This window comes from Urocitellus parryii, chromosome 2, assembly GCF_045843805.1.
Source record: "Urocitellus parryii isolate mUroPar1 chromosome 2, mUroPar1.hap1, whole genome shotgun sequence".
Lineage (NCBI taxonomy): Eukaryota > Metazoa > Chordata > Mammalia > Rodentia > Sciuridae > Urocitellus > Urocitellus parryii.
The window spans coordinates 130,194,441-130,217,702 of record NC_135532.1 but is presented as its reverse complement, the minus strand read 5'-3'; the positions used below and the strand labels follow the sequence as shown (position 1 = coordinate 130,217,702).

The 23,262-nt window shown below is 41.0% G+C and overlaps 1 protein-coding gene across 1 annotated transcript in view; it reads left to right on the top strand.

The window, feature by feature from the left end:
* Positions 1–786: 786 nt before the first annotated feature.
* Mecom (MDS1 and EVI1 complex locus) overlaps positions 787–23,262 on the top strand; it is a 542,464-nt gene continuing 519,988 nt past the window's right edge. The window contains exon 1 of the mRNA XM_026394988.2: positions 787–863. Within this exon, the coding sequence (XP_026250773.1) occupies positions 827–863 (37 nt within the window). The 5' untranslated portion in view covers positions 787–826. The remainder of the gene's footprint in view (positions 864–23,262) is intronic.

The window sequence follows — 23,262 nt, the reverse complement described above, 5'->3', positions numbered from 1 at the left end:
GAAAGCGGAAGCCGCAATAGCTTCGGTAGCAGTAGCAGCCGCAGCAGATTTCTCAAGTTCAGGATGATTCTTACTTCCTCTTGGATCGTTCGCCGATGGTCCAGTCCTTCTTATAGTTCTTTAGTAAAGATTTATTTAGAAGTTTTTTCCCCCTCTACTGCTTACTTTTTCCATGGACAGTATATAAAATTTTCTGCAACTTATTATGGGAAAAACAGTACTAATAGTTAACATAGGCTTTTTGGTGATTCCAACACAGAATCAATCTCCTGCCCCCACGGAATCAATCCTCGGTCCAAGCCTTTCAAGCCTTTTCATTCCTTTTTTTTTTTTTTTTTTTTTTTGGGCGAGGTGTCTGCTCCCCTCTAGCTCCCTGCGCTCGCTCCCCGCCCCCAGCCGCCCTCCCCGTGGCTCCTTTCTCCGCCTCCTCAGCGATTGCCATCTGACAAGATCTCCAAATCAAAGTGATAAATCGCTCCAAACTTTTTTTGGCGGCGCTGAGATGTTGGAGGGGCGTCTAGCGCGCATGTGCGAAGGTGCCCAAACTGACAATGCTAGAGAGATAGCGAGTGTGGATTGAGAGAAAGGGAGAGAGGGAGGGAGAGAGAGTGAAAGAGGGAAAGACAGAGTGAGTGTGTGGAAGTGTGTGTGTGTGTGTGTGTGTGTGTGTGTGTGTGAGAGAGAGAGAGAGAGAGAGAGAGAGAGAGAGAGAGAGAGAGAGAAGAGAGGAGAGAGGGAGGGAGCGAGAGGGAGAGCAAAAGAAGGAAAAGATCCAAGAAAAAAAAAAACCCAACCACACACCAGCGGCTGCAGGACTGGGCACAGCATGAGATCCAAAGGCAGGGCAAGGAAACTGGCCACAAGTAGGTGCAATATCCCTTTTCTATTGGCTTTCCCCCCCTCCTCTGCCATCTTGCATATCTGTCTCCAGCACTCCGGGAGGGAGCGCGAGCTGCCTCTTGCGCCCGGGCCCCGGGTGGAGGGCAGGCGTAATGCAGCCCCAGCAACCTGCCGGTTCCAGTCTCCGCGCCCAGTAGCCCGCTCTCGCTCCCGGTTTGGGCGCCAGAGAAGCCCGGGCAGCCCTCAGCCCCGCACACCGACTAGCTGTGGCAACCCCGTGGTGGGGGTGGGGTGGGGGCAGCAAAAACGGGGGTAGGAGGGAGGAGAGAGCGCGAGAGCCAGCGCGAGGGGGGGGGAGGAACGGAGAGAAGAGAGTCTCCCCCTCCCCTCCCCTTCCCCCCAGGCGGGGGAGAGTCGCCTCTGGCCAACCAGCTAGTCCCGGGTGTGGGAGGAGGGGGGAGCGGGGGATGGGGGAGGCGGGCATGGGAAGGGAGCATTTCGAGCCTCGGTTTGTTTCAGGGGCTTGGAATGGGTGGCAGGCTCGGAGGGAACCACAGTGGCGGCAGCGGCGGGCGGCAGTGGTGGAGTTGGGAAAAGTTGCGAGACGGCCGCTGAAGTTGCGCGGGCGGGCGGGCTGCGCCGAGCCGCGGCTGCGGTAGTGGGCGCTGTGCGCTTGGTCTTGCTCTCCGGCGTGTGCGGCGCGGCGGGAGGACTGGGGAGGGGAGTGGGGGAGACAAAGGGGGGTGCTGCAGTCTCTGAGTGGGGGGCAGTGGCAAAGCGGAGCTATCGGCTCCTGAGAACCACAGGCAGGTGGGGAGAGAAAAATCTCCGCGAGCGCGTGCAGAGCGGTGAATGGAGGGCGAGCAGCCAGCGGCAAGAGCCGCGGAGGATAAGGAGGCCGAGAGGGCGCGCTCCGACCCGCCAACCCAGGGCTGGCGGGGCGCCGAGTGACCCCCAGGGGGCGGGCTGCCTGAACGTTGGGCCGCGGAGAGGGCGCGGCTGAGCCTCCTGCTCTCTTTCTGGGAGCAGCCCGGGTCCCGGGTCAGTAATCCTCCCCGGCGCCCCCTGCCTGCCCGGTGTGGAGCAACCTGGTCACGCGGGACCAGGGCGATTGGGTTTGGGGCGGGGGCGGCGAGATCCGCATCCCCCACTCATTCTGCAAAGCTGTTGGGTGACTCGCCCGGCATTGCCCGCCGAACGGACACTGTCGGACACGACCCGAATCTCAGCCGGGACTGTATGCGACTGGGCTGTGTTGTTCAAAGACTTCTACCCCGAGTCTAAGGGGACTCGGCAGCACCGAGCCGCGGAGCAGCTTCGAGCGTTTCTCCGCAGTGTAGGCACGCGGGGCTCGAGCTGCCTCGGGAGAGGACAGGCCGCCCTCGGTTCACTCGCATTTGGCACTTGCTGAAACAGAACTCTAATTATTTTGCTTGTAGGCCAGAGAAATGAGAGATGGGGGTGGGTGGAATGTTTTTCTTCAGTGAAGTCCCCAGTCTCCCGCTCCCGTCCATTCACATTAGAACCAAGTACGGTAGGTATTCCATGCCTTTCAGCCTGCCGCGTCCCTGCAGCACTGCGCGGAAGGCAGTGACACATAGGCGCTCAGTTTTGCCGGCGGTGGGAGTTCGGTGGGCGAGATGCTGTCATCCATCCCAGGCGCTTTTCCAGTGCTTCGTCCAGTCCTCACCCAAGCACTCTGACACTCCCTAATACATTTCTTCCCCCTACCCCGCTTTGGTCTCAGGGATCAACCTAAATGTAGAGCTCATTGTGTCACCAGTTCATCTGTGTTCTTTAAATATTGTTCATTTCACTTAGCTTCGGTAGTGTCAAGGCGTGCCAATGGAATTGTTTTTCCTGTTTGCTTTTAACCGAGTCTGATGTCTTTATTCTCATCTGAGGGGGAATAAATGTACATATGCTTGGAGGCTCGAAGGCTTCAATTCTGACTAAAGGTTAGGAAGGAGTGTGTGTGTGTGTGTGTGTGTGTGTGTGTGTGTGTGTGTTCGCGCGCGCGCACGCGTGTGGTTGTTGTTGTTGGGAGGGGGCGGGGAGCCTGCTTCAACCATGCCTAAGTTGTGAAATGAAAGCCTAAGGCTTTGCGCCGCGCCTCATTGCCAGGCATCCGCCGAAGTGAAAGCAGAACACAAAACACTTTGGATTTTCTTATACAACCTTTTCAACTGTTTTAATTGTTCAAGAAAGCTGTACACTGCTGTTTTAAAATATTCCCGCATGCACAGTCCACTCAACACCCCGAATCTGAGCTTCGTTTTTGATCGGATACTTGTCATTCAACCTGTGGGAGACACATTCATTTTGTCTCCAGTATCGGTAATGATGCCGTTGCAGCTTTCAGATAGCTAGAACCGAACTCTTACAAACTTTTCCTGCTGAGCCTCAGGTTCCCACTTGCAGAGATCCAGCTGTTGTTGCTACAGATGCTTTCTTTAGAAGCCCTGCTTTGTGCAAATTTTCATTTACAATCTGAGTAATAAAGGAAATCATATTTAAACTACGGATTTTTGTATTTTAAAGCACTATTTCCTTTTGACGAGTAGCGTGTGGCAGAGATAGTTGGTGACCTCTGCAGTGCAATCATCCAACGAAAATTTAGCTTCTCTGTCTGTACTGGTTTCTTTCTCTTTTTGGGTTAGGAAAAGGCAGTGTGACCAGCATATTTTAAAAAAACCCAAAAAACAAAACTACCTTTACCGTGGCAAAAGTAAACATTTCAGTGAAAACAGGTCGAGTAGAAATACTTGTTCTCTCGATTGATTGCTTGTTATTCTTTTTGTCTTTTGTAAATTTCTTTGGTGGTCATAAGTTCTTGCTTGATCTTGGCCGTGGTACAGGAGGAGCCCATGGAGGTGGACCAGAGACCACATACCCTGAAAATAGCCCCTGAAGCTACACCAAGATTGAATACATAACCCAGTTTGCAATTCCTGTGTCTTATTTTGTGCACAATAGTTGAAGTTGATAAATTCGTTAAAAATCGTGAGAGAATTTAAATTTCAATTAAAAAATAAAGAATGGAAAAGCAAGAAGATTGCCGCCTGTATTGTCTAAAGCGCCTGACTTTTATTTCCATCTTTAAGAAAAGAAAATTAAAAGCCAAGTCAAGCCTGGCAGTCCTGGGAGACTTCCCAGCCGTTTTCATGGGCAGCTAGAATAGCACCTGGGCCATGCCAGAAACGCCAGTTGCAACTCTCCTGATGAATGGGAAGGAAGTGAATTTGGGTCTGCCCAGCATATCTACAGTCTGAAACACGAAGGAACCCCCACCCCACTTCCCCGAAGTGACAGCGGGCAGGATTTCAATCACAGCAATGAGTTGCATACAGTAACCCCCTTAGCTACCAGCCCCCCAGAAGTCTCGTAAAGATGCAGAAGGCAGCGATGCGATTAGCAAGACGGTGTTTAGGAGGGCATTTGTTACTTCTACACTTGAATCTCTGTTTAAAAACAGATTCCGAAGTAGGAAAGGTACATGCCGACTTTCCCTCCTGTCCTTAAACTCCTCACCGTAGCAGCCCAGGACCTAAGATAAAAAGGAAACAGGAGCCCACATTGAGGTATTCAGTCTGTGTGTGTGCACCTTACTTGGGCTTTCCTTCATCCTTAAGAAACCCAGATCAAAACAAAGCTTTATTATAAAATGCACGTTTATTTGTTTGTTTCAGACTGCTTTTGAGGAGAAGTGTTCTCTGGATGGAGGCTGAGGCCCCTTCTAGGAAAGCAGTTTATTTGCCATTACTTGACCATTACCCGGGCTTAGGGCTTCTTTACTACATTTGGCACTCTGAGCACCGTCTTCCTAGAGCTTTTAGACGGGTTTCGCACCCCTACTCCCTTACCCCCAAATCTGTGTTTAGGGGAAGGTTAATTACGCTTTTCATTCTCCCCTCAGTCCCAACACTGTGGGAGGGGACCGTTCATTAGTTGCAGAGCCAGGAAGACTGGGAAGCAGGCGTCTTTCCCCAGGTTTTCATTCGTAGGAGCTGAGGAGTTTCAGGTCTTGGCTGCGATGCTGTGCTTGTGAGTTTTTTTTTTTTTTTTTTTTTTTGCCTTGTAGCCTCATTCTCAGTTCTCAGGTTTTCTTCTCTGAAGCCTCTCTCCCTGCACCCCAGGGCCTGGTCTCCTCTGTGGATAGACATTCGACTTATAGAAGATTACCAAATAGAAATTATCACATCATTCCTTGAAAATTTTGGTCTTTCTCTCTTTGTCTTTCTTTCATTCTAGTTGAAGGTAATGAGTTTCTCATTAAAGAGAAACTGTAAGCAGTTTCTCTTTAATCATCAGAGTGTTAGGGAGCGTATTTTATATTTGGAAGATGGGTCCAGGTTGTCAGAGCCTGCATTTGTGACCTGGAGTAGGAAGGCCACAGTTGGGGATGCCTAACTCTGTCCTTCCTGGGGGCAGGCAAGGAGGGCCAGAGGGCAGACTGGTTACCTACCTCAGCCCTTCTCTTCTGGCATCTCCTTCCACTTTGCCTCCACTACAGGACGGCCAGGAGGTGGACAGACTTGTGTTGTGTTCCTGACTACCCTCTTCCAAAGATACCAAGTGCTTGGCAAAGCTCAATTCCCTAGAACTATCTACCATTCCCCACCTTATCTCACACCCTCCTGGTGCTGAGAAAGTGGCCCTCAGTGGGGCAAGGGATGGGGCTGGGGTGGTTCCAGTGATGCACTCAGGTCATACCTGCCCCCGCCCCCGGCTTCTCAGGCTTCTTAGTTTTGGCTTCAAGCTTTGGCTAGCACTCTTCTTCCCAATCCAACCTCATGGGTGCTGTGTGCTTGGGACAACTGCTTTCTCAGAGTCCAGTGTGCATTGACAGTATAAAACAGGCACACCATCACAAGCACACACTCACACTTCCTGGGTTCAAGAAGACTCTTGTGTAGAGGGTAGGCATTCACCACCTCTGGCAGAGCTGGCCTCTTTCCAGCCTCACAGGGTAGGGGAGACAGGGACTTCGGGGGAGGAGATGGGGCAGGAGGGGATAGCCATACTCTAAGGATGCCAGGCACATTTTTCTGGAGTGGTGTGGTTAACCCTTCCTCCGCTGGAAGCTGCTGGCTAGGCATTTTCTAAAATAGTCTGTGGGGTCTGCTTTCCTTTTCTCCTGGGCGGCCTAGTATGAATCATTAGTTCCCTCCCTACTTCCCCACTCCATTAGCCACGATCCTCCTTCTAAAATTAGATTTCCCCCTTTCCACTCTTCTGGCCTTCTGAGTTTACTAGGGAATTCTCAAGGAAATTGGCTGTGTATTGAGAACAAGTGTGAGGAAGAGGATAAAAAGGATACAAACACATCTAACAGAAGACAAGAAAGTGGCCTAGAAGAGAGAAGCAGAGCCCTTTTCCTTCCAGATCTCTATTTTGCACAAGACTGGTATTTTCCTCTCTCCCTCCAGTAAATGAAAAAAAAAAATCTTGTTAATTACCTTTTCTATGTGCTATACAAGAAACTTCAGAGATGTTTCTACACAGGGAAGAAACTGTTTACAAAATGCTTTCAAAAGTGTGACATATTGCTCTAGTTCAGCACTAAAAAGCTAAACACACTTACCCTCCTTTGAAGTGCCGGGGCTGGGGCAGCTTATTTGAGTGCAGTTCAGATATTGCTGTGGGTATAACTAATGGCTTCTACCTATTTAGCTCAAGTGGGAGGAGAGAAAGGCCTGAATTCCTTGTCCAGTGGGTCCCTCTGGAGACTAGGTTCTGGCTTCTGGCCAGTTCTGTACAATGTCAACATTGAATATTTGAATTCCCAGACTCTATTTAACAAGTTTCTAAATAAATAAACTCATTGTGTGTCTGTGTTTAAAATTATTTTACCTCTTTCATAAAAGCTTATTACATTGGTCCTGCAAGTTGATTTTTTAAAAAAATAAACAAACAAACAAACAAAGCTTAAGGCATTTTAATAGCCAGATCTCCGCAATATATATTTATTGGGACGCCATTGTCTCACTTGGAGGTGTGTAGGAGCTATTTAGAGGGATCTTAAGCTATTCCGTGTGACTTGATGGTGAATTAAAAAAAAAAAAAAAAGCTAAGTTCAGAAAGTCAGTGAAATATTAATCTCATCAAAAGGGGTTTTGACTATGTAACTTTAGTGCCTTTAAATATTTAGTAATTTGTCTTCAGGAGACTTTGTTGATGTATCTTAAATGGGTATGTGTATATGGAACCTCATTCTTTGTAGGTTCTGAAGGCAAGTCTAGAGCTCTTCTCATATGAGATTTTGTTTCTGGACTTTTTTTTTCCTGTCTCTGTAAGTTGGAAGGAGTAGATACACAGATACTTTTTCTCATATTTCAATTTGGTCAAAAGAACCACATGCATTCTCCCATTTTACTAATTTTTCAGCATTGAACATCCATAAGTGTTTTTATGCAGATGGGAACATAGTTGTTCTAAGTACAAACTTAATTTTTTAAAAAGGCAAGTTCCAGTCCTCTTGCAAGTGTGGACTCCATCTGGAGTTGTTAGGAAAGAAAGTGGAATTTACTCTAATTTATGTGTGTAAAGTACATTATTAAAAAGAATGGGATTTGAAAGGGCACATAGTAAAACCCATAACATTTAGCTGGTAACGTGGAGAGCTCAAAGCCAAGAAAAAAAAAATACCACCAACCCATGCAAACCCTGAAATAGATTACAATGACCTCAGCCATTTTCATTTTCAAAAATAATAGCCATGATTAAAACAGGGAGTGTTTTACTTGGAACCATGTTCTTCTGCATTATTATAAAAGCTGTTTTGTGGTTAAAGAACTGTTTCATTACAGAAAAAGAAAGCAAGTGAATTTTTAATCAAATTCCTGACTCTTCAAAAGTACTCATTCTTGAATTACTTTTTATTTTGATTTTAGTTATTATTCTTATTCAATAGCAAACATGCTTTTGGCTTGTATATTTAGCCAAATTCTTGAATACTAATTTTCAAGGAGAAATTTGTTTAGAAAATAGATTTTATTCTCTTAGTCAACACCTGCCTGGGAGTCAATAACTATATAACAGGAAGGACTAAAACTTCTTTAACCATGTTTAAGAACCTGCCTAAGGAGTAATTAATTTTGCATGTTAGGGTTGTTTACATGTTAAGATTGATGACATTTATGAAAGTTCTTGCAGGTAGCAGTTGGAGGGCTTTGGTGATGGGCAGTTTTACACAATAAATAACAATGAAGTTCTTCCTGTGTGCTAGGCTCTGAGCATGGCAAGCTGTGTTTCCAGCTCTCATGGACATTTCAAATGTGCACATCAGTATTTGGATCTGATGTGATCCCTAACTAAATAGTTTAGGTCATCTTAAGTTATTGAATACTTCTTGTGAAGTGAGAATAATAATAATAATAATAATAATAATAATAATACTGCTGCCCTCCTTGGTATCTTTACTTGTGACATGGGGGTAATAATACCACCCTTCTTGGGCTGCTGTGAGAGTTAATAAGGATAATGTTTTCCATTGTGTACCTAAGTCACATGCGATCACACATTAAATCTTAATCACTTCCCTTCTGATTTATCAGTTAAATTTTCTGAAGAGAAATACCTTTGGCCCCCCTCTTGTTCTATGTTTTTATCCAGTCTTATTTTTAGAAAGTATTTGTACATCTATGATAAACATTTTATATGACTTCTCAATAAATTATGCCCTTCATATAAATGTAAGTCATATCTAGAATTTGGATACATTAAACTGCCTATTCAATGCCAAACTTGGTGGTAAATTTATTTTGAAAACTTGAGAATAATTTTGCTTGTTCTTTTCTTATTTATTTATGTTTTTGGTGGGAAACAATAAAAAGTGAATGAGATTTTAATTTTTCGCCACAGATTTTGGCATTGCATAGCCACACGGCCTAAATTTAGTTGTGCATATTCTTCAGTTGTCGTTAGGCTAGAATCCCTCCTGTATGAAAATTTAACTTTAATAAAAATTTCTTTTAATTGCTGATGGACCATTAGTTTTTAATTTATTTATTTTTATGTGGTGCTGAGGATCGAACCCAGTGCCTCACACACGCTAGGCACGTGCTGTGTCACTGAACTACAACCCCAGCCCCAAATTTAACTTTTAATGGAAGAAGTTTATAAGTCACTTTACTCTCCTGGCTGAGTTGCTTCTCCCTAAATGATGGGGTTGGTCTAGAGCAGAGCTTATAAAGTCAAAGGGATGCGTTTGCAGCTATGATAAGTGAAGCAAGGTGGGTATAAGGCCATCTTCTCCACTGTTTTTAATTTTTGATGGCCAGTCTTTGTATTCTGGTACAAAAGGGAGTGGAGGAGGCTGTGGCAAGCTGGCAGGTTGAGCCTTTTCTAAAGGAGCATCTACTACTGAGTGCTAATTCACTGCTGCCATCTGGAAAAGGGACCTCCTTGCTGCTGAGTCTTCCAGTTTCTAAGAGACTTCAGTCTGTATTTTTATGTGGATCTTCCCTACTTTAAAATGCTGATTCAGTCTAAAAAAAAAAAAAAAAAAAAAAAAAGCTCAACAAAACACCTCTGATTGCAATATATAGTTCATGGACCCTGGGCTTGCAATATCTGGATTTGTTGTTTTCTAAGGGTCCTTCAAAATTCCAGCATTTTATAATATCCATAAGGGTTACTGAATACTACCTTGTGTTTTTAAGATCTGTATCTTCCTCTCTATCTCAAACTCAGTGTGTGTGTGTGTGTGTGTGTGTGTGTGTGTGTGTGTGTGTGTTTTGATAGGTGGAAGTACTTATTACAGAATCTGATATCTGGCCATTTATCTGGAAAAATAGTCGTCCACAGCCATGTTGTGTCTTTCTTTCCTTCCATGCCGCTCATCATTAATTGACTTAAAAAAATAAACTTAAGCACTCCCTCCTCCTCTCGTAGCCACTGGCCACTGTTCTTTCTTATTTCTCACTCAACCCAATTCTTTGATTTGTGGGCTGGGGAATGAGCAGTAGTAAATCATTAAGAGACAGTTGTCTGCAGTTTTCCACAGTGGGAGAAGAAGTCTGTTGGCTACTGTGGGTATTCAAAGGAAGACTGTGCCCCAGACCTCCTAGGAGGGTCCAGATGTCATGTCCTGAACATCTCTAACCAAAGAGCCCCACTGATTTTGAAAGACCGAAACCTAAGATGGAGAACTGAGCTTTTAAGGAATGAATGTGTTATTTGACAAGAGTGGCTCTCCTTATAGAAAGGCCGTATATGTTCAGGGAATATTTGAAAATAAATACATTGCACTCTGTTTATTATTATGAGCTGTATTTCTAGTAGAGGTAGTAGGTAAATACAGGTGAAATTAAGTCCTGAGGATTAAAAGGGTAAACTATGGTGATGGAATACCAATATAAAGGAGTCTCTCAATAAACGTTGGACTAAGCAACTTATCTGAACCAGTGCTGTTGTCAAGGGAGTTAATGAACACTTGTCACCATCAACTAGCATTGTTGGGAAAATTGTAAGATAATGCAGTGGTGGAGGGGAGGATTTGGGGTAGTGAGAAACCATGGTCACAGTCATTATTGATGGTTATCAGATACCTAGCTCCCAATTTTTAATCTGATACTGAGGCCTAAATACTTTAGCTTACCTGTTGAGGGTTTCTTACTCTTGAATCAGAAGAGTGTGAGGACTCTGAGCCCAGGTTCTGAGTTAGATTTGCCAATATTTGAATCCTGGCTCCACTTAAACTTCCTGTGCCTCAGTTCTTTTCTTATGGACTGGGGATACTTACCTCATTCGAGGATTTGACCAACCAATGCATTTAGAATAGATGGAAGGCCTCAATGTATGTTTATTATTGTTTTATTAACTTTTTAGGCTTCTTTGACTCCCCACCCAATACAGGTCTATTCAGCTTAAAGTTCCCATTTGAGTCTCTCTCTCTGTTTCTGTGTTCCCAAATTTTGCCTGTGATGTTATACTCTGTAAATCTATCCATATTATATATTGATCATCAAAATCTAATGTCTTCTTTAAAATTTCATTTAAACCCTTGTTTTTAAAAATTTTTTTCCACATTTTTAATTTGTGCATTATAGTTTTAACATAATGATGGGATTTGTTGTTACATATTTGTACATACACATAATATAACAGTAGAATTCTGCCAATATCACTCCCCAGCACTTCCTCCCTCCCTCCCTCCCACTTTCTGGCTCTTTCCCTCTAACTGATCTCCCTTTGATTTTCATAGATCCTCTCCCCCTACCCCCTGCAACTACATTTCTTTTCTTTTTCTTTTCTTTCTTTTTTTTGGTACCTGGAATTGAACCCAGAGGCATTTAACCACTGAGCCACATCCCCAGCCCTTTTAATATAGTTTTTTATTTTGAGGCAAGGTCTTGCTAAGTTTTTTAAGGCCTTTCTAAGTTGCTGGCTTTGAACTCATGGTCCTCCTGCCTCAGCCTCCTGAGCTGCTGGGATTGCAGGTGTGCATCACCATGCCCAGTCATAATTTATGTTATTTCATTCCAATAGTATGGAATTATCTTTACCTACCATCATTTTGGCATTTTACTATATATTGCTTGTCTTCGTGGTATCCATCTTATTTTTATGGAGAAACCTTGCAGAGCCTATTTCTGTTTTGGGCCTAGTACAATGCTTTGCATATGGCAGTTAGCAATACAATTAGGTGACAGTGGTTAGCGATAGGCTTTGGTGGATTATGTGAACCCCTTCAACTTCTTTGCCTGCAAAACCTGCACAGTTAGGTAATGTCAGCACGAGAACTCTGGGATATCTGACACTTTAATTGCATACTAAATCCACAATTGGCCAGTTTTGACAGTGATAAACCACCTGGAAAGCACATTTGGAAAGTAGAGTATTATTCCTAATTTTCACCAATAATGTTTCTCATTTTGCCAGGGCAGGTATAACCCATGGCTCCACACTTAAATCACAAATTGTTATTGATCTACATTTGATCTTAGACTCTTCACTGGACCTGATTCTGGAGAATGTCAATGGAGTCAAGGTGGAGATGGTGAAACAGTTTGTGGACTCACGTAATTCCTAGGGATTTGGGGCTATTCATTTTACTAAAGTCATCAGTAGCTAATTTTTTCCCCTAAATCCTTAGCCCAGTTTGGGCAGTTTTAATATAGAACATAGGACCAAGAATTTTTCTTGGTCCTTTAATGGCATATTTTAATGAACATTTATGATTAAAGATTCTTTTAGACAATTGAAGGCTGAGAGATGACATTGTGTTGACTCTTATTTAACTCCACTCGCCCAACTATGTCCTCTTAATGAAGGTGCAAACATGACTGCTCTCCCTCTCCCCATTCTTTCACCTCCATGCCTTGTTTTCATAAATCTCTCATTTCCCTGGCAAAAAGAGGACTGTTTGTACCTGGAAAACTGTCCTCAAGCCCTGAACGGTTACAAGGTTTTAGTGCCTGTTCTGAGTATTTTTTTTTTTTTTTTTACCAACACCAGCCAGATGTGATTTCTTGTTTTGTTATTAAGATTACTCTTTAGTCAAGGGAGCTCCTTTAAATGGGGTAGAGACTGAAAGTCACAGGTTTTATACTTGGTGCTGACTATGGACTTCAGCTTTGGTGAGAGCTATGAAATTAAGTAGTAATAATAGGTTTCAGTATAAAATTGTAACTGAAATGAAAGGAGGGATATAAGGGCTACTTTGTTTTTTGCTGGGTCACGATTTTTGATCCTTTTTTTGGGGTCCTAGACCCCTTCCTGTAAGAATCTAATGAAAGTCATGGAGGCTCTTTCCAGAAAGTTCCTGTATACCTAGAGATTTTCCATACAATTTAGCAGTCCATGGATTTGTAAATTCTAGTCATAGGTAAGATGAGAGTTTAACCTCTGTGTTCAGATTTGATTCAGTTCAGGGTGAAGTTTTAAAACTTACTATAGAACTTCAGTCTACTATGTTTATTATGTAACATCTTAAAGCCCTTATCAGTCTTTTCCCATTATCTTAGGAATGTTTTTTTTCTGATTACAAAATTTATACACATTACATAATTTAAAAACTGTTTAAAAATATAGAAAACTAAAGTTTTTTTCATGTTTTCTTTTGTCATATAGTGCCTGAGATGACCACTGTACATCTTTTAATGTAAAATATTGCACATTTTTTTCCTTATGCAAATATGGGCACATACTTAGATATAGATTTACAGCTCTTTCCAGCAACTTGTTTTTTCATTTTAAAATTTACTATAGAACTCAGATATGTGTCAGTCTAACCCATTCTTTTTAAAGGCAGCAGATCTTTCATTGTTTGGAATGTAGTTTCCTTTATTGAACTAGACCTCTATGATGACATATGTGTAGTTTTCCAGTTTTCAGAACAGAACAGATAGAGAAGTCTCCCAAACCAGGACTCTAGGGAAAATGAAAGTGAAGACTACAATTAAAGGAAGCTTACAGTTCAGGGTGAAGTGTGCTGGCCTCTGCCACAGGGGCACAGTGGGGGTTTGGGAGGTCACTGAGGGTTGCTTCACCCTGTCAGGACAGATCAGATTTCCAAGCATCTTCACCGGCTGGAGGCTGGAGGATCAAGGATCAAGGGTCTAAGTCCAGAGCTAAGGTACATCTTTGTAAGATCCCCTGATATATATCTATCTCCATCTATCTGTCTATCTATCTATCTATCTATCTATCTATCTATCTATCTATCTATCTATCTATCTTTTATTTCTATCTATTATCTATCTATCTATGTATCTATCTATCTATCTATCTATCTATCTATCTATCTATCTCTATCTATCTATATCTGTGATATTTCAGGCTGCTCACTGAATTGTTCTGGACCTCATAGTTGTGCCCCATTTTCATTTTCTCCTGCTGCTGTAGCTGAAATAAACACATATAGCCCCAACTGGATAAGCAAATTGTTGAGGCTTCAAAGTTTTAATGCTTTTTTTTTGTGATTTCCTTGTTTGTGTGGTACATTATGATCATAATGCCTTATCCCGTGTATATACCTTAAGCCAAATAATGCAACTAAATGAACGCAGAAGGCTATCTGAAGTCAATCAAAACCCTTTTTGATATTCTTTTAAAAAATTACCCGCAGTAATGTCTAGCCTATGAATTGGAAAGACCATTTTTATAGAAAAATGTTTTTCCCTGGGTAACCAGACTATGGGAAAATTTTCATAATGGAAACTATCTCTTGCTTTTAACTATAGCATAAGAAATATGACAGGATAATGTTACACACTAAAGCCCATCAGATGTAAAATTCCAGTTTTTGATTATAAGTTATAAACCAGGATAGAGAGACTTCTGAAAAGTGGTTTTCTTTGGCAATGATGTTGTTGATTAAATATAAAAAATTCAGAAAAATTAGTTCAGCCCATGCCTTTACACAGAAGATTACAAAAAGGAATAGCTGGGTTTTGGTTCTACTGGGAACTATTTTGCTTATTAAAGCTTATTGGATTATATTAGATTAAAAATATTAGATTGGACTTGAAAGGGTACCAAAGAATTACAATTTAGTGATATGAATCTTTTTTAGGAATTAATTTACTTAGCAAATTTGATTCCTTAGAGTTCAGTATTTGTTCCAAATTCAAATACATACATATATTTTTGTGGATATATAAAGGTTATTCCATGGGGAAATTACTCTAGTTAACAGTTTCAAAAAATATTTTAAATTAGATCAATCAAATTAAGTTGATAAATAGTTATTGAGCATCTGGTATATATAAACCATGATGAACAAAATTCTAGAAACTCTCAGTTTTCTGAAAATGTTGAAAAATCAACATTTGACAGACATATATATGCCCCTGTCAAAGGTTTATTAATAGACATAAAGGTGACCTATGTACCTGTTGCTGGTTATCAGTGACTACAAAGTGGTTTCATGAGCTTGGAGAATTGGGTCCTATGCCTATCTTTCCTCCAAACATTTTATTCTGCAAATATCTTTGTTAATATTGTAAAGCCACCTGCCTGACAAGCTCCAGTGTCATTTCACATGTTTGGGGTCTTCCATCTGAGAATACTACCACACTTCATTTCTCTTAATACCTGTCAGGTGTGGTTTTTTTTTTTCTCTCTGCCTTGCTAAATTACTTGTATGGTAAATATGGATAAGATTTTCATTCAAGATACCTGAAAAAAGGAAAAAAACCACACCTGGGCACTTTATAAATACTTGCTGCTGGTGACAATCACTCATTCATTCAACAGCTATTTGTGGTGAAGGGAGGGCAGCAGTTAAGCACCCAGACAAGCCTCCTGCCCACATGTAGCTCACATTCTGGAGGAGAGAAACGTGGAGAGTCATAGAGTTCCAGACATGGACTCATATTATGAAGAAAATAAATCAGGATAACTAGCTAGAGAGTAACCAGGGACCTTATTTCAGAAAGATGATTACAAAGACCTCTCTTAGGAGGTGACACTTGAGCAGAGCTAAATAAGGAGGATGTTTATTAAGCGTTTGGCTTATTGACATTTGGAGAAGGGCAAGCAATATCGTTCTGTCTCATTCTCTATCCTAGTGCAGAAGCAGACAATGGGTAAAGGCCATAAATAAGATTTATTTCAGTTTTGTCAAGTGCATTTATAGACACCATGTATACATTTAGTTGACTTCACAGCCTAGGAGCCAGGACAAAGATGTTTGTTTACCTTCCTTTATAAATGGAAGGAATGGGACTTTGGTGTTTGATCTGCAAACATTGGGCAAGAGGCAGCATCAGAAAAACATATTATATTTTTGGACCCATAATTCTGTACAGTTAAACAAATATTTATTGAACATACATTAAGAAGCTCAGGGCAAGCACTATGTTTGGTACTGAGTAGTCAAAGAGAAATAAAATAAAATAAAATAAAATATATTTCCTGCCCTTGAGGAACTGGATTCTGTTGGGAGAGGCAGACATATAAACAGACAATTTTAATACAGTGGGGTAAGTGCAAGAACAGGGGTAATAGATCAATTCCTACTGAATTATAATGCTCTGAAGAGTTGTATGTTACAAATGGCATAAGCTCTTCTATTCTTCTTCTTCTTCTTCTTTTTGTTGTTGCAGTATTGGAGATCAGAAAGTGTTCACCTCTGATCTATATCTCCAGCCCTTTACATCTATTCTTGCCAAAAAAATTTTAACCCATATCCCACATAGTCAGAAAAGAATGTATATTTTCAAACTTAAGGATTAAAATTTTAGTGTGTTTTAAGAAAAATTTCTGAATCTATCTTCTGAGCCTTCAAATGTCCAATATTTTAAGACAAATTTCTGAATCTATCTTCTGAGCCTTCAAATGTCCAATATTTTAAGACAAATTTCTGAATCTATCTTCTGAGCCTTCAAATGTCCAATTTTAGATGGACAAGTGTTTCCTTTTTTTTTTTTTTGGTACCAGGGATTGGACCTAAGAGCACTCAACTACTGAACCACATCACTAGCCCTTCCCTATTGTTTATTTTGAGACAGGGTCTCACTAGGTTGCTTACAGCCTTGCTAAGTTGCTGAGGCTGGCTTCAAACCTGCGATCCTCCTGCCCCAGCCTCCCAAGCTGCTGGGATTACAGATGTGCACCACCATGCCTGGTTTCAATTAAGTGTTTACTATATGGTCCACCCATCATGCCTGTTGTGGACATGCTGATCTTAATGAGTAAGGTGCAGGATGTACTTCAGGTATATATATGCCCCAGAGCCTTGGGTCTGTGGATGGACAAATTTCTCTTCCTAGGCTTACCAGTATCGGTGTATTTTTTATGGAGGTTTTTTTTTTTTGTAAACTTTCCCTATCACTATTCAATAACAAGTTTTTCCCTACCTCCTTGCCACTTGTAGCTCTGAGAGCAAAAGATCCCACTAAAATGCCCAAACTGAAGTTTCCATGGTTTCAAAAGGTATGTGCTGCTTCCAGATTCAATTTTTATCCAGTGAAAGGTAGTGTGACATAAAGGCTGATATGATCTCAGAGAAGTGTCTTGTCTCTCAGGCTGGCATGTGATTTTCTTGTTTATAAAATACACAAATAAGAATAAAACTCACTGCCTTCTCTTTGCCAACCATCTTGCTGAGCTGGGTGTATGTGTCCAAGCCAATGTTCCAGCCACTAGCCTTGGCACAGAAATTAGTGCATCCAACATCTTTACCACTGGGCACAGTTTGAAATCCTGAGCAAAACTCCCTGTTTGCCTAAATGCATAAGATGCTAGTGATTTAAGCATCCTGTTTTCAGTGTTGCAATATTAAAACATGAGCGTAGATGTTTGTCTTAGGAAGCAGCATTACATCTTTGTTTCTTTGACTTAAAAATAATGTGGAGATGGATCTAAAGAGGATGGGAAATGTCAAGGTAAAAAGTATTATGTGTCTAGAGGTTTCAAAGGGCCTCACAATCTGTATCAGATCTCTCTTCCTGCCCTTGAGTGATGGTAAACTCAGTCACCAAGGTTTTACCTTCAAGAAAAGAAAATACTCTGATATCGAATACAACAAGCTGCATCTTAGTCAACCTTCCAGGTGAATCCCTGGTGTTGGCCAGGACTTGTAGACCATTTCTGGGCTGTGTGGAATGCAACCATTTATTTTCTTCTACCACTTTTAGAGTTCACCTGACCGCACCACAGTACCTCATTATGCAGATTGGACCATTACTACTGACTTTCCTATGAGGAAAATGTCATCTATGGTGGCTTAAGCCCCATCCACCTTGAAGATAGGTGTGATCATCCCAAAAGTATATTCGGTGCCATGGGAATGATTTCTGGTGTATGAATGTCTGGGGAGTCAGGACATAGTGGTCTGAATCCTAACTTTGCTAACCATCGATGTGGTACTAACCCTCTGAAACCTCAGTGTCTTCAAATATAAGATAGGGATAATAACTTCTGCTTTGGCTTCCTTCAGGCTAGTAATGTTAAACTAAGATGGCATATGTGTAAGCTTTTATAAGTTGCAAAGAGCTATGCAAATTTGATGTCATATAAATTCTGGAAATTATAGAGTATTGAAAATGCTAAGGGTAAGAGTATAGATTCTGAAGCCACATTATTTAGGCTGAAGTCTTGGCTTTACCCCTACCTAGCTCTGTGGCTGTGGACAAGTCATTTAACCTCTCTGTGTCTTAGTTTCTTAATCTGTACAATGGAGATCATTTATAGCAGCAACAATAAATAATGCTATCAGTCAAGGTCATTCAGTTTTCATGTGTTATTGCAGTTAATCCTCACACCCTCCTGAGGTAGGAATATTATTGTCTTGGCATAAAGATGAAGGCTCTGAAGACATGTTAGTTATTTACCTATGATCTCTCAACTTTTAAGTGCTGAACCAGGATCCAAGTTTTGATCTGCTTCAACGAGAGCCTCAGATTCAATCTGAACTTGTTTTTTTTTCTAACCAGAAATAAAAGTGGAACATCCTGAGCATTCTAGAACTCATAAAAGGTAATTAGATTTTGGATTGAAGATACCTTAAAGAAATGATTTTATGCCACCCTTAGTAAAGAGGAATTTTGCTGCAATTTATATGAGTAATCTTCTTTTTTTTATAATAGGGACTAGCCATCTCTTTGTCTTTCATTTTCTTCCTAGAGTTATCTGCATTGTGGTTTTCCATCACATTATGATTTTAGTTTTATTCAGGGAACTCTCCAAATCTTTGTTGAATGAATGACTTCATTGCTTCATTACCTGAAACCACCAACTAATTATACCTTACAACTCACCCGTGGATGGTGCTGGATTTGGATTTCTCTTCTCTAAACAAGGTATTGGGACTATAAACTTGCCCAAGTTTACTAGCATATTTTTAAAGCAAGGAAAGTAAGCCACAGATTTCTGAGTCTTTCCTTTTTATATATCTGAAACCAAGTCCTGTTCACTCATCCTCGACTTTGTTTTAATATCCAAATCACTTGGGCCTTGCAACAAATTGTTTGTTTGGTTGCATAATTGAATAACCTGTGGGATTTCAATAATGAGACCACCAACTAGCTCTCAGAACTGGTCTTTTTTACCCCCCTTTTAAAATTATTTTTGGGGAGATAACAGTGGGCAAGTTAGAAGATAATGATCACTTTCGAATGTGGCTGCACAAAATCACTTGAAGAGCTTAAAAACATTATCCACCCCCAAATCAATACAACAGAATCTGTGGGGTTGGAGCTCAGGCAGTGGGAAGCAATGAAGTGCTGGACATGAAAAACTGGAAAGAGGTCATTTTTCTTCTCTTTCTTTTAGTACTGGGGATGGAACCTAGGGGTGGTTTACCATTGAGCTGCATCCCCAGCTCTTTTAATTTTTTTTTGTTTTGAGATGGGCTCTCACTGAGTTTCTGAGGTTGGCCTTGAACTTGTGATTCTATTGCCTCAGCCTCCGTGGTTGCTGGGATTACAGGCTGCCCAACTGCTCCAGGAGAGAAGGAGGTCATTTCAAATAAAGAACAGTGAGATGGAGGAGTGCCTCCAAATGCCACCTTTGGGGGAAGTCTTTGATGGTTATATATGTTTTAAAGCATGGCTTCCTTTTAGTTTTTGTAGCTGTGGGAATGATGTCACATCTAGCTCCATGAACTTGTTTTCTGCCTGTGATTTTCTACCTTCATAGCCGCAATAGGGAAGAAAGTTCCAGGCCATTGGTGGGGAGACTTCATCCCCGAGGTTTGATGATCATTGGAGAATCCAGGAGTCCGACATACTTTTGACCATTTTGATATGGTGGCTGTATCTAATGAAATGACAATGTTTTTAGGTTAAATATCAACAACGACAACATGATCCCAATGACAACAGTATCCACAGCTGCTTTGTGAGCCAGCACTTTAATATTGTCAGCTGCTTTTGTCTTTTGGTTTTCTAGAGTCCCAGACATGAAGGTTTCTGCCAATTTTCCCATACAAATGTGGTGCTGGGAATTCTTAAGAAGGTATATAGGAAACCAGAAAATGAAATGTAATAAAGAAATAAATAAATAAGTAAACAAACAACAAGGAGAGGTGTCTACCTAGAATATATAAAACAGAAGAGTAGGCTTTGGGGCTGGGATTGTGCTATATATTAGGAAGTTTGGACACGGAGTGCCAGTGGCCCGTATGCCTGATTGGTTTTAATAAATGCTATCAGTCACTCACTTCCATATACCTGAAAATTATTAAATAAACTCTTTCGTTGTTGTTGGACAGTCCACGTGTGTTCAGTTGCACCTGGGTGTACATTTGGTCAGTGTGCCCACTGCTTCTGGAGGTTTGTTTTAACCTCAGTGGGTTGGACACTGAAACAGCCTGTGTTTGTTAAGGAACCCCGACATTTGTTCGCACGTATGTGAAGGAGAATGATTTTGCTGAAAGAGAGCACTAAGTCAGGAAAAAGGTGCCCATGTGTGTTTATAGAATGTGTGCTAGTGTGTATCTTTGGATACTTGAGGGCCTCTCCTTCAGTTTTAATTTTAGCTGTATGTTTCAAAATTATTAACTCTATTGCACAAATCCTCTGAGGAATTTCATTTGAATTCTACAGCTTAGTTCAGAGATGTTTAATCTAATCACCCCTTTGTGATCCCCCCCCCCCAGATTGATCACTTGCACTTTATAATTTTTAGAATATTCTTTGAACCAGATGTAAAGGGATAAGGTGGTTCAATTTTCTTAAAGAGAGATTAAAGCCATGTCTTTATAAGAGTTCTGAATGATTATTTTATATTATAATGCCAGTATAAAATGAATAAAAAGTCTAAAAATAAAGGAATCAAGAGTATAATTTTCTCATTTCAGGAGCAGGGCTTCAGAATCATAGTTATTTGTAAAAGCTGTGTATTTTAAGAGTATTACAAGGTACAGTGCAAAAGGAGTTTTATAGTATGCTATACGGTGAGCTAGAAAAAAATAGAATGATTTTATTCTGTAGTTGGGACTTGAAATAAGAACGTTGAGGATAACTTTTTCCTGGCCACCTATATTAGAGGGGTGGAACTGGGAAGAGAGCTCCCTGGCTTACTTATGTTTTAGTTGCTGGACTGCATATATCCACTGTGGTCAGAGTAAATTTTTTTTTTTTTTTTTTGATACTAGGGATTGAACCCAGGGCCTTGTGCTTGCAAGGCAAGCACTCTACCAACTGAGTTATATCCCCAGCCCCAGAGAAAGTTTTGTGATTTATTTTATGGAAGTTGACTATGTCTAGTTGAGGGCCATCTTATTCACCACAGTGAAACTATTCGTTTCATTTTCACTGAGTATGGTGTCTGTTATAGAGCTCTTTAAATACCATTAAGATGAAATAGGGAGCTGTGTTTTAAAAGGTGGTCTACATATTATGATTCTACTAGAGATGAAGGCCCAAGGCCAGAGTTGTCATGGCACCTCAGTTAATGTTTTCAAAGCATCCACTTGGTGAATGATTTTGGATGAAGGATTCTTTTAATAATTTTATAAGTGACCTATTTCTCCCTTATGGAACCTCTGTTTTGAGAGTAAGCAGAAGGAAATGGTAGTACTAACAAAATTGGTTTTTGCTAATTCACACTTTTCTGCTCTTTGGATTATGGGAGTGAGGTGGGAGGCCATGGTGATGCAAGGTCTGGAAGAAGAACATAGGTGTGTAGCAGAGAGTGCATGTGCAAAGTAGGGCAAAGGGGTGTCTCATGAGAGGGTTTGTGTAGACAGCAGAGCGCTAACAATCAATATTTCAACATTTCATATTTAGGGATTCACATATTTCCATTAGTAGTTCTGAGGAAAGGAAGTTTAGCAAAGTCAGATTGATGACTGATATAATTTAATTAGACTCCAGCTTCATAAATATGCAATGTTATTTGAATGAGAAGTTGAATCATTAGGCTCCCTGAGAAAAATAGCAATTTGGTTTGCTTCAGAGTTGGTGGCAGACATTTCTACCGTGGTATAGGTGGGTAAAATAATTCAGTAATTTAAGAAGTAGAAGAAAGGCTAAATTTGATCGACCAGTTATAGAAACCATTTGTAGATGTTTCTTGCCCTCCTTTGCAACTCTCTCTTTTCTAGTTTTGCAATGGCAGGTATTTCTTCATTGAATCATGCTTTTTGTCATGGCTTTGAGAGTTGCTGTTGGATGTTCAACACCTCCCTCCCACCCCAATAATTTCACACTGCCCTGAATCCTTTGCATAGTGCACCGTGGCTTGACTTGCTCACCCAGAGCAAACTATTAAGACTTTATAAGGATATTAACATTATAGTTGACTAAAGAGACTTACTTTTTTTTTTGATAAGTTGGCTTGGTGGGGTAGGGGAAGAGAGGATGAGAGTACCTTTTTTTTTCTTTCTTTTTTTAAACCTGTTATTAACCTCAGGCCAGGGAAAATACTGGAAACTATGTGAATGGACAGGCTGCCTTCAAAGATGATTTGGCCTCATGCAGCATATTGGAGCCCTCCCTATGGCCATAGTGTCTTCTCTTCACGTTTACACACACACACACACACACACACACACACACACACACACACACATATTAAGTTGTAGCTGGACACAATATCTTTATTTTATTTATTTATTTTTATGTGGTGCTAAGGATCCAACCCAGTGCCTTGCATGTGCTAGGCGAGCGCTATACCCCTGAGCCACAACCCCCATCCCTCCCTTCATGTTTGAAATGGATAAAGTTTTAGTTTTAGTTTTCATCTTTACTTTTCCCCAGTCACCGTCTGTAGCATCCCTGTATTCTCTGTAAGCCATTCCATTAGAATCTTTGCTGAAATGAAATATATGATTAATAAATGGGAAGGCCCTTACTGGTGATTGATAACTACTCTTAGAAATACTGTCATTTGCAATTCATTAAATGCCTTATTTGCCATTTATATTTACTGAAAATTGATACTCTAATGTATTAGTTCTTTCTCAATGACAGATCACTGGTAAATGTATAATTAAAAGAGAGCTTAATTCCAATTTGTCTTCATTTCTCCTTGAAATAATTTTATAGCTGTCAGATGGACCTTCTTCATTCCAATGTGTTCCTCTTTGCCAATGCCCGCAATTGTTCTTTTATTTATGAATTATGGCAGTGTCATCTTGTGAGAAGAACCCACATTCAAATTCTGCCTTTGTCGTGGGCTATGAAATCTTGCACAAATAGTTAATAGCCCCCGACTTCGGTTTTCTCATCTGTAAAATGGCAGTGAGAGTATTTATTTTGCAGAGTTGGCATGAAATTCAAATGACATAGTGCATTGGAAAAGGCTTTGTTGGCTGAAAAATGGAATCTACATTGATGTTGAATTAGCCAACATGGTCCTCTAGCTCCTTTGAATAAAATGCTTATGATGAGGCCCCATACTTGCAGGAATAACTTGCAGGGAAAATGCAAACTTGGTAAAGGCATGTGAGGACAACTTTGGCAAACAGTGCCAAGTCTGTCCTCTGCACAGGAGCCAGAGCCATGGGAATGTGCTGCCTTATCAGTA